This window comes from Pundamilia nyererei, unplaced genomic scaffold, assembly GCF_000239375.1.
Source record: "Pundamilia nyererei isolate P.nyererei 1_Seehausen unplaced genomic scaffold, PunNye1.0 scaffold00386, whole genome shotgun sequence".
Taxonomy (NCBI): domain Eukaryota; kingdom Metazoa; phylum Chordata; class Actinopteri; order Cichliformes; family Cichlidae; genus Pundamilia; species Pundamilia nyererei.
In genome coordinates this window covers 385127-399454 of record NW_005187787.1, presented here as the reverse complement: position 1 = coordinate 399454, position 14328 = coordinate 385127, and the positions used below count along the sequence as shown (strand labels likewise).

At 38.6% G+C, this 14328-nt stretch overlaps 1 protein-coding gene across 2 annotated transcripts; it reads left to right on the top strand.

The window, feature by feature from the left end:
• The first annotated feature begins 51 nt into the window (after positions 1-51).
• Positions 52-7550, top strand: LOC102214688 (voltage-dependent calcium channel subunit alpha-2/delta-1-like). Of its 2 annotated transcripts, XM_005752864.1 has the most exons (8): positions 52-724; positions 909-961; positions 1377-1432; positions 1552-1678; positions 2318-2430; positions 3344-3426; positions 3761-3840; positions 5503-5604. In XM_005752864.1, exons 1-8 carry the CDS (start codon positions 608-610, stop codon positions 5537-5539), a joined length of 666 nt encoding a protein of 221 aa, XP_005752921.1. In that variant the 5' UTR covers positions 52-607; the 3' UTR covers positions 5540-5604. The 2 variants fall into 2 exon arrangements, with proteins under 2 accessions (XP_005752921.1, XP_005752922.1); XM_005752865.1 differs by lacking the exon at positions 3761-3840 and having other exon boundaries at positions 5503-7550.
• Positions 7551-14328: the final 6778 nt, after the last annotated feature.

The window sequence follows — 14328 nt, the reverse complement described above, 5'->3', positions numbered from 1 at the left end:
TATATATATGATGGAATATATTCTACAACCCTAACTCTAATTATTACTTATTTAAGCTGGTAGAGTTATGTTGGACTAACATTTTGATGCAAAACCTCTCAAAAGTCTTCAGCTGACTTAATAACTGCTAATATCTGCTATGTGAGGGTCATACTGTAGCATATGATTTACATCATTATCATACTCATCAAACCATTCACTGACCCTTGTGCCCTATGAATAAGGCATTGTCATTCTGTAAGAATGCAGTGATATTAGAATAGAAATGTTTTCCTCACTGGATAAAGATAGATCACTTAGAACAGCAATGTAATGATTTTTTAATGACCCATACGTCTAAGGGGATAAAAATGGTACCTCAACCCTGCAAGCAAAACACTTACCTAATAGCGCCACTGCCTTTTCTGTTAATTTACTTATACTCCAACCAATGCTACTTTAAGGTAAGTAGGACCCAACTCCGTGCTTTGTTTACAAAAAACAAAACAAAAACAAAACAAGACTTACTTTTACACTGCTCTTACTCTCTGTTATGTTTTGTGTGTGTGTGTGTATATGTGAACCTGTCTAGATAGGTCAGTTTTTTGGTGAGGTGGATCCAGTGCTGATGACCAACCTGGTCAACACCTCCCTGTACTCCTTGAACAAGACTTATGACTATCAGTCTGTCTGTGATCCAGAGAAAGACAGCAAGGCAGCAGCTGGACCCCGCTCCGTCTATGTGGTTAGAAACCTCACTGAAACCATTACTGTATATGTTATTTGGTTTCTATTTGTGCAATAGTAATATATTAACGTAAAAAAACAGAATTTATTAGTTAATTTGATTTATGAAGCCTTACTCGTTTTTTCGGAGGCTTTTTTGTGCTTGTTTTTTCACTAGCATTTCTTTTCCTGTCTTTCTACAGCCTACCATTGCAGACTTTCTCAGTATTGGCTGGTGGGCATCCACTGCTGCCTGGTGAGTGTAGAGGTTGTGTGCGTGTGCTTCTATGTTTCATTGATTTGCGTGTGCATGTTAGAGTGGGAGCACACTTGTATTTCAGGGTGGGAGTTTGTACGGGAGTGGACTTGCATGCTGTTGAAGGATAAAGTTGGCTGGGTCAGTGTAAGACAAGGGCAGTTACACAACATGATACCGCATCATTTTCTGCTTAGCTGTCCAACTGCAATATAACCAGCTTTTAAAATAGAATGCCTGATACTTCCCATGACATTTACATCACCATTTACTCTAACTTTAGACAGATGTGTTGCTTTTAGTAAACAGCCATCGGTTGAACGTAGTTTTAAAAAACAAGCTGTTCAGGCGATTTGTTGCCTCCTACATGTGACTCATTTTGTTTTTGTTTTTACTTTTTATTGTTTTTTCCTAGGTCAGTACTTCAGCAGCTCTTCTTGGGTCTCATGTTCCCCAGCCTTCTACAGGCAGGCAAGTAACATAAGCATCAGTCTTAGTTTGAAGAGACAGAGGTCTGTCACTCCAGTTTTAATCCATGTATTTCTTACTAATCCTCTTTTCTACTAAACCGTCCCTCTTATTTCTAGCAGAGTCGACAGATGACGACATATCAGATGCCATGTTTAAAGAAAGCTGTATCACAGAGCAGACTCAATATTTCTTTGACAACGACGAAAAATCCTACTCAGGTGTCCTGGATTGTGGAAACTGTTCCAGGTATGTGTATGTTAGTTCACAAGACTCCCCATATGCTTCCATCTTAGTGGCTCTGTCCACTGATGACTTTAAATGGCTGTTGTTGAAGATTTTCAGGTTCTTACTGGGCGTCCATCTGTTTAATGGCCTGTGGGGATTGATCCAGAAAAGAATTGGTTTCCTGGTTTCGTTCTGTTTTGCAGCCTGATTTCAGACAGCTGCTTTCTGATGAGTTCTGATCACACACAGATTACCTTGATCTGTCAGAGCCCGGAATTGCAGAGGAAAGCAAAAAAAGCCTTTTTTTATCTGTTTTTCTTCCTTTACACTCTGGCAGTATGTCAAACTCACTAATACACACATTTACAGGCCGCTGCACATTTGCTTTGCTGTAACCTACGTTTGTATCATTTTGGGCTGTCTGAGGGGTTAAATATGGCTGTAATTACTGGGTGTTATGAGTCCCACGTGTCTGATGCTTTACTCCCCAAAGTTAACAACTGTAGACACAGATACTTTAATGACTACCATAAAAAGTCAATCCCGTGAGGAAGGAGGTGGTATGAAGTGCACTGTTTGTGCACAATTGAACACATACCTGCATGTACATGTGTGCTGCGTTGGTACCACGTTATACGTGCTTTATTTTTATTTTTCTAGGATGTACCGTGCTGAGAAGCTGCCAAACACCAACCTTGTGTTTTTAATCACTGATGCCAAAGCAACATGTTTGTCATGTGATCCCAGACCACTGCGACAGGCTGAACAGCCCTGTATCCTTTCACTCGGCTTAAAAACTGTACTTTCTTTTGTCTCTTCAATCCTCCATAAACCACATATATAGCAGCACTTTAACCTGTCAGTACGAGGACACACACCTAATAAGTGTGCAGTGGGTCCCCACTCAGTGTTCATGTGTGAACCGTAAACCAGATGCACAGCATATGAAAGGTGGTCTCACATTACTTCTAGATTAAATTTCTATGTTTATCTTCATCTGGGCTACAGGTTGCCATCAGGTTAAATTAAGATTAAGAGAAGGGGTGTGTATGTGTTCTGGATACGTGTTTGACAGATGTGTCTTTAATGTAGGTTTCTGTTGATTGGACAGTAAAGGTGTCATCACCAGAGGTCACCAGGGGGCCACTGCAGAGTTGTCCATGTGGTAATAGTAGCACTAAATGTTGCTGCCACAGCACATTAAAATATTAAACATTTTATAAACAATACTTCTAATCAATGATCAAGGCTACCTTTCGTCAGATCAATAATCAAAATTTCTCTTACAGTCTCCAGTGTTTTCATATAAAAAGCTATTTTTAAAACAAATATTACTAAATGATGTTTATTAATCTCTATTAGATGTGAAAAATTAAAATTCGTAAAGATTAGTCATTCGTAATTAGGTCTTTGCAGATTGTTGCCATCCATACTTCAGCAGTTCTTTCTCTTAAAAATGTGTTTTTTCTCTCCACTGTTGCTCCAGTGCTTAGTCATAAGGGATCATTGTTGTCTGTCTAACTATAATGATGCACTGTTTGCAATATAAAGTACCTCAACATGACTGGTGGTGTCATTTGGTGCTATAAAAATGAAGTGTTTCTGAGTACATAAAGATGCATTATTGAGTTTTTATTGTTAAAATGTGCACAACAGCAATTTGAATTTTCCTGAGTGTCCTTTCAGCTGAAGGTCCAGATCCATGTGACATGGTTGATAAAGCCAGATATCGCAAAGGGCCGGACGTGTGCTTTGACAACAATGAATATGTAAGACACAGTCACATATGTGCCCTTGTGCAGAGAATATTTTCTGGAAACAGCTCTATTAGCCAGACTAAACGGTTGGCTTCTGTCAGTTTCTGTCTGGTTTTCATCAGCAATGTGCTTTCTGCATAGATTTAAAGCAATGTCAATTACCTGCCCTTTGAGCTTCCTTCATCTTTCATTTATCTATCCAGTTTCCATGTTATTTATCAGTTTTTAATATTCATTGACAATTCACTCATTTGTTTATATTCCTTTCTGTCTTCTTGTCTCTCATCATTTTTTTATTCTTCTTTTATTTTTCTGCTTCCCAATGGCTGCTGCTCTTGTCTGACAGGATGAACCTTTGTGCCCAGTCAGCAAAGGTTCTGCAATGAGCCCTACACCTTTACTGTTGTTTCTGGTTCTGGCTTCAGGGTCAGTGCCGTCTCACTGCTTCAGAAGGCTCATTCCTAACATATTAACTTCTATGATATTCAATGTTTCTTGGCGATTGCAAAGTTCTTTTTAGGGGCAGTGTAAATCAGGTAGTATGATGGACATTCAATCCTTAAAGCTGATTTATTTTTCCATTATGTTGTAATATGTAATATGTTGGTTATTACAATTTAAAAAGTTTTATAAACAGTAAAGATTTTAATTTCCATGAGGTATTATACTCACTAAAATAATTTAATAAGGAAATAGCTGATGAGAAAAAAGTAAGAAGTATAACACAGTTTAATAAATAGGTGAGATCTTTTCTTTGTTGAATAATTCCCTTACTCACAGAATGTTGCATCTATCTTATATTGTACATAATTTTGCACAATTTTGTTTTAAAAAATAATGTTTAAGGTATTGTACAAAGTTACTAGTGGACCTTTATGTATCATATCAGCTAAATCCATAAAACAAAAGAGAAAAGCAGATAAATTATATGTGAACTCGTTGAGTCACCACCCAACTGTGAACAATTTATAAGACATCTAAATATTTGGAAAAAAAATATCTGGCATATCTTTGTGAACTCTGCCTTTCATTGTGCTATAAAGGAGTAGAACATACACACAACAGGCCACCAATTCATGTGCCTTTTGGTGTTTATATTATGAAGAGGCCATGCTGGGAAGCAGAAAGGGAGGGGAGGAATAACGTAGGAAGTAGATGAACGGAGTAAATGTAGGCCGTGTCCTTTTCCTCTCCCATCTGTCCCATTACTTTTGGCTAAGCTCCTCATAGGAAGACGGTTTGTGTCCAGGCCAGTCCATTTTGTCACTGGAGTAAACAAAGGAAGCTTCACATGGCTTTCCTGCCCTTTGAATATAGAAGACCCCCACCTCTTTCTCCTAGGCCTTTGGCATGCACGGATATCCTGAATACTCCCATTAAATAAAAAAAACAGCTACACACTGAAGCTACCAGGTGCAAGCCATTGCACAAAGATTGAGGTCTGAAAACACCTCTAAATATTTGAACAGAGCTGTTAAATTAATATTTCAGTTTCCTTGCTTTTTTGCTGACAGTTAAATAAAACATAAGTGTATATGTTGATACCGCTCTCGCTGATTATTATAACACTGGACCGCATAGCTATTTAGCCACAGAAAGAGCTAACCTTTCGCTGCACTTATCCAGGAAACACTCAAGGAGATAACACCATAAACTGTTGTTTTTACACTTCAGGTTCTGTATGGGTAAAACTAATGATATCTAAATAAATAATCTGTATGCGCTTAGTGTGCTGGGTAGATGTTTTTTGTCAACTTGGGATTAAGCCACACAGTTTTGAGTATTTCTGCTATGCTAACTATCTCCGGTTCCATCTAGTTATAACAGATATAATGTGGCAGGTATGTACGTTGTTGTTGTATCAAGGGGAAAGGGGGAAAACATGCTTCTCTAAAAACCTGTCAGTGTGAAAAGTAGACTTGATACAACACCGACAGTAGACTATAGAATGACTGAATTTGATATAGTATAATCATAAAATGCTTATTACTGTTAGTAGCAGCAATAGTGGTGGTAGCAGTTGAGATAGAGCTTTTGAATGTCAGAGAAGACTGCTTCTAATTTACTTACACTTGATCTGTCCAACAGGAAGACGATTCTGATTGTGGAGGAGGGACTTGTCTAAGACCGAGCCTTTGGCCAGTGTTCGGGTTTCAGCTGCTGCTGTTGTGGCTCAGCACATCTTTGCAACACTCATGACCCCTACACGCGATTACATACACTCATACACTGATCATCGAGTCATTTCGCTGGAGGCCAGAAGACACTCGAGTTGCACCATACAGGATGTATGCAGAATATTTGCAACAAGACATTTTTATTTTCTCAAGACCAATATCAGCATTTCCATTTGCCAATGCCAAAGGGTGCTCATTCATTACCTCCTCATTATTTTCCAAGAAGAGAGACACATTTACTGTGCTCAGCTGCACTCATTTTCATGATATACTCCTTAATATTCTCCTATGGTGCAAGAGTAAGAGCTAACCAAACCCTTTAATTCTGCCTCATTTTCTCTTGTGTGTCTGATTTATTTTGAGGAGGTTGAAAGACGTTTTCCCGCTATGCCAACTAAATCTCATTCGAAGCCTGTATGTTCACTGACAGCATTGATTTGTGTGGTTGTCGGTATTGTTTGTTGCTTATTATATTCATTGTGTATGAATAAGTATGCTGTAAGGATCGTTTATTTTGGCAACCAGAGCAAGTATTAAGAGTATCCCTTTTGATTTGTTTTTAAATGTACTTTACCAACCTATCTACATTTCATTTTTGTACTCAAAATCAATAAGCATTTTGTGTCTAGCTAGGTGTTGTATTGTAGCAGCATGTGCTCAGTACAGAGCGAAAGACAACACCGACTTTTTGACACCAAAGCTCCACACAGTACCAATGACCGCAAACCTACTAAAGAGAATCTGCACAATAGCTTAATTCGAGATATTCCTCAGATGTGGGTGTACATCAGTAAACAAGCTACATTATTAGCTAGATATTATAGATATTTCACCAAGAGATAAGTGAGGTCAGGTTGCATCCAATGTGATAATCTATTAGGATATTGCAATTTTCAAATATATTTGTACTTCAAGTGACAGCTTTGGTTGTCTTCAGTTTGATGCATCAAATTCCCAGTGCCTATGTAGTAAATCAAGCTGTCTGGTATTTGAATGAAGCAACACATCAGATTTGTATTCTTACCACGTATGCTTCTATGCTAACGCTTGCTGCAGTTTAGCAGAGAGGGTATCCCTTGCAGTAATTTGTTATGAAATAGTCCAAATCTGCTGCAGTTCTTCTGCTTTTTTGGCTTACAGATAGGTGATGGAAACAACCGTTGACTTTGATGATGAGAGAGGAATATCATTCCCCTCTTTTGCCAAAACAAAGCTAAGCCAGGCTTGAGCTTGGGTTCCAACACCTCTCTTTATTAATCCTGTTTCTGTTTCCTTTCTGGATCGCCAGACTCAGGAGCCAAGATGACTTGTGAATGAGATCAGCATATCAAAATGACTGTTTCTTTGTTTTCTTGCTGTTCTCTTTATGCTTGTTTCCTCTTTGTGTTGCTCTATAAGTGCTGTGAAGCAGACGCTGAAGGCTCAGTGTCGAAATGCTGCAATGTCATGGGATGAGCTTGTTCTGTGTTTGAACTCTGTCTATGCCTACGATCAGCATCAGGGCATGCTGGAGAGAACTTTGAGAGCACTCTTTTACCAATGATAATTTTCCATTGCCTTACTTTGTCTTAGGTTTTAGTAAGTCATAAAGATCATACATAAGTTCATCTTTTCCCTGTTTCTTTTTTAAGAATAAAAGTAATGTTCTCTCCACCTCGCCTTCATGGTGATATACTGGTGTGATCAGGTTATGCTGTCTAGCAAAGTTATGTGTTGACTTGTGTTTTACCCTGAGGGTCCCCTGTCTGTGTGCAGGCATGTATGTGTCCCTCCGATATCTGATTGTGCTTTAATACCGTACATGAAATACTCTTTTGTGGATCTTCACTAGCCTGAATAAATTTTGTATACATTTGTACACTAATACTATTTACTGTAAAAAAGAGAAAATGGAAGAAATGAAAAAAATGTTTATAATATGGTGTTAGTTATTGTGCATATATAATAAATTCACAAAAAACGTTGTATTAGTATGACCTGAGATTCTCCTTATTGCTCACATCTGGTCAGATGCTTTGGCTCCACTGGGAGCAGACCAAACATGTCATCCTTCCTGCTGACAGAGACAGCTGCTGAAAAAGAAAGACCATCTGCATTTGTGGTTCACTGTGTCCGTGTTGGTATATGAAGGAAGGGTGTGGGTGATTTGGGATTAGTCAAGTAGCTCTTTACACTACAGTTTTCTTATTAATGCCTAATTATCAAATTACTGAAAGAAAGTACAACTTAACACCTAAAAAACATCATGCCTAGTTTGTGTCTGACCACACCCCAGATCTCTGATATGTGGGATTTGCGGTTGGGTGTTGTCATAGCCAATAGCCTGTCTACATCAGTACAAGAAGGTAATAGCCTAAATCATATTTCCATGGTCTTGGGTATTTATTTCCTAAATATGCTGGTGGATGCGTGCTAAAATGTGTAAATGTTTGCAGCTTTATTTCATTTTATCTTTCATTCCAAAGTAAAGTCTAAATCTTGTTATGAAAACACTTCCTTTACTTCAGCATGTTAAATACAGTAATTGTGCAGTTCAAATGACCACTCAAAGAAGTCTAAGTGCTACCTTAAAAGACATGATTTAAGACATTTTTTTCTTGTTCCACTTCCTTCATACCTCAACTACACATATAAAACCATACACATCCATTTTTACATGATTTCTGGGGTGAGGAAGGCAGTGGCTCCTCCGGGTGGAAATCTTAGCTGTATGTAAGATGTCAAACAGAATGGCAGAGAGTGCCCCACTGAGTACTGTCAGAGGCCTCAGTGTTTTTGATTTTTGTGATGCCTGTTGCAGCATTATTGACACAGACAGCTCTGCTATCCCCTGCCTAAAGCAGCAATCAAATGTCAGATGCTAACACCAGTGAGTACTTGAGCATAATCTACACTTTACCTGTTGGGGTTTGTGTTGTTTATCTGACCATAATATAAGAATGTGTAAGGCCACAATTTGGAGTAGTAGCTATTAAAAATATTTGTTTTTCTTAGAGATGTGTCTGCCTGGGAGGTCTTTGTATGTGTGCTACTCAGCAATGATCTAGTAGGGAGGTTGTAACGGGACACCCTTGTAAATAGGCACAAGGTCATACCCTTTAACATGCCTGGCTTAAAATCCTACAGACATAGAAGAAAAGCAGGAACTAGTTAGACGTCTCTGTTTAATGCTTAACAAATCAAAAACCTTCCTTCTAACCAAAAATAAAATAAACCTGTAACAATGTATTCAAAGTCAAAAAGATCCCTCATTTTACTGGTTTAACTTACTAACTGGTACACACATGTAGATTAACAACAGCATGGTATAATATAAGGAATACACCTTGAATCCATTGCTTCTAAGGATTTACATCGGGTGGCTTCAATCCAATTTAACTTTTTTGTTTTGATTTTTCTTTCATTACTCAATATTTCTGAGGAACAGTATTAATATTAGATCCCCCAAGAAAGACCATGACTCATCTGTGGTTAAGTTAAAATCTTAGAGTGGCTTTTTAGGTTTGTTCCACTAATTGCAGGAAGTGGCACACTAGACTAATGCTGCATCAACATCGTGACCCGTGACTGGATCTGCAAGGATCAGCATGTCATCAAGTACACTCCTCCAAAGTTCATTAACTCTTTTGTGAAGTAATATAACATCTATTTGTGTAGACCTTTACCGGCAAATGGTTGTTTTTTTTGGAACGGTGTTGCAACTTAATGGCACTCTAATTTTAGCTCCAACACTCTCGGCAGCCTTTGGGTCATGAGGTTCCCGGGGCAGTCAACCCACGTCTGAATAAACTTCCCTGAATCTGGTTAATATAATGTGGTTTACATTAGCTACAACATTTTTAATTAGCACTGTTTGTTTTTTTTCTAACTGTTAAAAAAAGCACACTTCCTGTAAGCCGTGACATAGAGGTCACAGTTTTTCCGTCACTACAAGGCTTCAGCCGGGCAGGGGCATCGGGGTCAATAAGGTTTTGAAGTGTAGTAAGAAAATGTTTTCCAGTATCTTCTGTAAATGCTCCCTGATTGCTTGGGTATATTTATGGTGTATTTTCCTGTGAGAGACACACTCTTCCCCCCTCCAGGCTAGGATCAAACAGTATTTGTATATAAATCTTTATGTTTATAGAAGTCCAAAAGGATTTAGCACACTGGAAAAGGAAAAGAGAGAACGTGTCAAATAAGTTGTTAATCACACGAAATGATCCCAAATAGTCTTTAAACATTTTCCTGTTGCAGTTTACTTTTTTTAATCGCCTGTTTTTGTGAACCCCTGCACACAGGCTGGCAGCAAAGTCAATCAAAGACAGCCTCAACAATATTTGCAACACGGTGAGAAAGATGTGTTAAACAACCTGAAGGTCGGGCAGAACACCAAACATACACTTGGCATGGACTTTCAGGAAATGCCACAGTCTTTTCCAAACCCATAAACATGACCACACACTTGTCTGTTCTTCCTACCTTGTTTTTTTTTTCTCTCAGTTTGTAATCATGTTGTAGGTACAGTACATATCTGCATGTGTGTGTCCTGAATGTAATTGGTAGCCATAGCCCGGGTAAAATCTAACCAGGTGAATGGTCTTAACATAACACATTCCACTCTAGCCCCTACTGAGTCTTGATTTGTGGATTTTCTCTGTGTTTAGAGTGGGGCCTAACATATAGTATAACTGGTAACATGAGGTGTTAAGTTTGTTGGGGCCATGTGCATTCACCGAGGTTCTTTCCATGGGATCAGATATTTTTATAAGTCTCTCAACATAAAAACTTACACTTTTGTGAATGACATAGAAACTGTACAACTTTTAAAGGTATCCTGTTAAGTTTGTGGCCACTAGTAGCACAGTGTAGTAGTGTTTTTATAGGCTCATTCCTGTTTTGCTTGTACTCTGCACATTCAAAACAGATTCTGCAACTGGTTTCCCTTTATTCTACTGATCAGCAGATATGGGTACTTAGATATAAAGCAATGTGATGTGAGGCAGGCTGCCACATAAGGGTAAAAAACAACACACTTTAAGGGGACTAATTAAATAACACAGTCGTTTTTTCGGTCTTTTTGAGTATTTGAATAAAGAATATTTTACTTATATACATAGACTGATTAGTGTGTAATTAGATCTTCAAACAAACTGATTCTCACAATCTTAGAATTAATTGATTTAAAAAATAGGGCGCCACTTTGTGGAAGGTGCCATGTTGCTCCACTATCTTGAATACAGTGGCCAAGCTGAACACCACTGTTACACCTGATTACATTTTATATATATGGCTAGAGATCATGTAGGTAATATGCCAAAGGTGGAGGAGAATAGAACTCGTTGGTGTACGTGTGCATCTTCAGGCTCAAGATATGAAGTATCATGCCTACACTAAACTGCCAAAAGTATTCACTCAGCCATTCAAATTATTGAATTCAGTTATTCCAATCACTTCAGTGGCCCCAGGTTTATAAAATCAAGCACCTAGGCACGCAGACTGCTTCTACAAATATTTGTGAAAAAATGAGTCACTCTCAGGAGCTCAGTGAATTCCAGTGTCGTGCCATGATAGTTATGAAATTTCCTCCCTACTAATTATTCCTGTTTGGAAGGACTGGGAACGACAGCAATTCTGCCACAAAGTGGTATGCCAAGTAAAATCGCAGAGCGGGATGAGCTGATGCTGAGGTGCATAGTGTACTGCAGATTTCATGTGGCCTTCAGTTTAGCTCAAGAACAGTATGTAGAGATCTTCTTGGAATGAACTTCCTTGGCCAAGCAGCTGCATCCAAGCCTTACATCACTAAGCACAATACAAAGCTTCAGATGCAGTAGCGTAAAGCACGCCACCGCTGAGCTCTAGAGCAGCCGAGAGATGTTCTCTAGAGTGATGATGAATCACATTTCTCCATCTGGAAATCTGATGGATGAGTCTGGGTTTGGAGGTTGCCAGGAGAGTGGTAGTTGTCTGACTCCACTGGGCTAATGTAAATAACAGTATTGGTTATCAAAATCATTTCTTATATTTCTGTAATATCGAAATTAATTCATTTAAACTCAATGTTATTTATATACCAAATCACAATAACCATTGCCTCAAGGTGCTTAATATTGTAAGGTAAAGACCCCATAATAATACAAAAAAACCAGAGAAAATCCCAACAATAATATGACACCTATAAGCAAGCATCATGGTGACAGTGGGGAGGAAAAACTCCCTTTTAACAGGAAGAAACCTCCAGCAGAACCAGGCTCAGGCCACATGCTGTGTTGAGGTGAAGGGAGGCAGACAAAGACAAACAAAGACACGCTGTGGAAGAGAGCCAGCGATTAATAATAACTAATCCACCAGTACACACAATCTGTTTAATTGAAATGATATTTTTAATGTCAAAATATAATTACTGCTGTTATCTGTGAATTTTCAATTTCACCGTTTAATAAAAAAGCAGAAACACAGTATCTTTTGATTTAGATGACAAGATAGATTTGCATCACTGCTTTAAACTTAAAGCATGCAGCTACAGACAGTGTTCAGCCAAAAGAAGAATGGGATTTCCTGGAATAGACTGACTGGTCCCAAAGAGCTTTGAGCTCAGCATCACAAAGACAGTTTGGCATTACACAAAAAGATAGATTACCCTGAGACAGACTACAGCCTGCAGCAGTTCCGTGATAAGTTCTCATAGACACTTGTACTACCTGACATGTATCTTTAAAACGTATGTAATGCAATGCTGCTTCAACACAGCTTGATTTAATTCATATATTTTTGCCTATATTGCTACTGAAATCATGGCAAAGGTGTCCTCCATTCAACTCGTGCCTAAAATGTGTGCACAACACTCACAAAACTAAAAAACATATGAAAAAAAATATTAGACAGGCAGGAAGGGAAAATGTCATTTGGTTCACTTGGTTGTAATTGTTGCCCCATTGACAATTTAGCGGGCCCTCTGCTAGAAACGGGGGAGCGGTAGAACTTTGGCAGGTGGTACAAAGAAACCTCACAGAGCTGGCGTGAACATTCGACTTTTTGAATTATGTTTACATCTCAAGTTACTTGTGTGTACAGCATGTGTGTTTGTGTGCAAATCACTCAGGTAGGTACTAAGAAACTTACAGATCGCTTGCAATTTCCCCTACTCTATGCCATGTTGACAGTCACAACATAGTGACTACGTGTACAGGTCGGACACAGACACATGTGGGATGAAGTGTACCTGCTGACCTGGAGACGCTTTTCTGTCTGTTCTTTAATTTAACCAATCATCTTTCCTCCTCTGTGTGTCTCCAGTTCTATACGAATCACGTGGGGGTAAATTAGCAGTGAGGAGCAGACAAGACAAGGTGACTGTTTGCAGATGTTTAAGAAAGAAGGAAGCACAGGTTTAGGCACTATTTTAGGACCTGCTTCCAAATGTCCCCTATTCTAAGTCATTAGTTTGATACTTTGACTCTCTGTTGTAGTGGTCGGAGTGGATGTTTGGTGTAATTGTGTGTTTTTGGATAGTCTCTTGTTGTTTAACTGGAGTTAGTTTTTACTTTTTACTGTAATCACGGGGAATTAAATTCATTTTCTGTGGTTCGTGACAAATTTCATTTTCATCTTTGTTCACTTCCGGAGTAATCTAATTAGCGAGGCTCCACTGGGAAGAAATGGATACATCTGATCAAAAGGGTTGTTTAAAAAAAATAACCATGTGTATGAAAGAACATGACAATTGTATTAAATAGCTTGACCTTTACAATAAATGCTGAGCACATAAACATGACCCATTTGTGTGTTTTTGTTCCCCCACTTTGTTTCTGTGCTGCACACATTTGAGTGATCCGCCGTCAAAGGATTGGCACAATAGACTCAGTGTGGGATGTTGATGTGTTTGTGTCACAAGCTCCTTGTGTACTATGCTAAAGGATGTGTCATTTAAACAGTTCGGGGTTTTGTGGATATACAAACTCACAAGGCCATTTTGCTTATGAATTGTTCCAAGGCTCAGTCTCAAATGTTCACATCACCACCCATAAACACAGGAGAAGTGACAGACAAAAGGCATTACAAGAATTCTGCTCTTGAACTGAGTGTGGTCTCTTGAATTGTTTAAGTAATATTTCTCAGTACAGGAATTATAGTGCAGAAATTTTTGAGTTTGAAAACTAGCTTTCTAACAAGAAACCGACTGAAGAGTCAATTTAACATCACTTTTTCCCCATAAAAGAGAGTAAAAAGTGCAATTTCCATGGTGCATCTACAGATATGAACCTCAGTGATGACTCAGCAGTTTAAGATGAGTCATATGTAAAATTTTGGTCTCTACTTTCTGTGATCAATAAGTTTCAGTATGTCCATGGCAATGACAAAAGCACTTGTTCACTGATGAATTATCTGAGAGGAAAATCAATGGCGTATTGAGTGGTTTAGAACTGTAATGGTTTTCTGATCCTCTTTAAAGCTATTTTTAGGAATATGTTGGTGACTCAGTTTGCTATTGTGCATGATAATGAACTGATGTGTTAAAACTCTAGGTTTGCATTTCTGTTAGCTGCCCACTCTGCAGCATTTCCCTTGAAATGAGAGTCAGAAATAAAAATCAAATGGAAATTTAACTTGAAGGCAGACAGCGGGGCTGGCATCACACACATTTCATCTCACACGCTGTGTTTTTATTTGTTTGTACAAGAAGTGTGTGTGCAGTTTATTTGTGCTGCCTGTAACTGTCAGTGGATCACAATTACGAGCAGTGACTATAATCGCA

Coding starts and splice junctions, on each gene's coding strand:
- LOC102214688 (XM_005752864.1), top strand. CDS start 608: ATGACCAACCTGGTCAACACCTCCCTGTACTCCTTGAACAAGACTTAT. Junction 2,431..3,343: donor GCGACAGGCTGAACAGCCCT/GTATCCTTTCAC, acceptor GTGTCCTTTCAG/CTGAAGGTCCAGATCCATGT. Junction 3,841..5,502: donor TTTCTGGTTCTGGCTTCAGG/GTCAGTGCCGTC, acceptor TCTGTCCAACAG/GAAGACGATTCTGATTGTGG.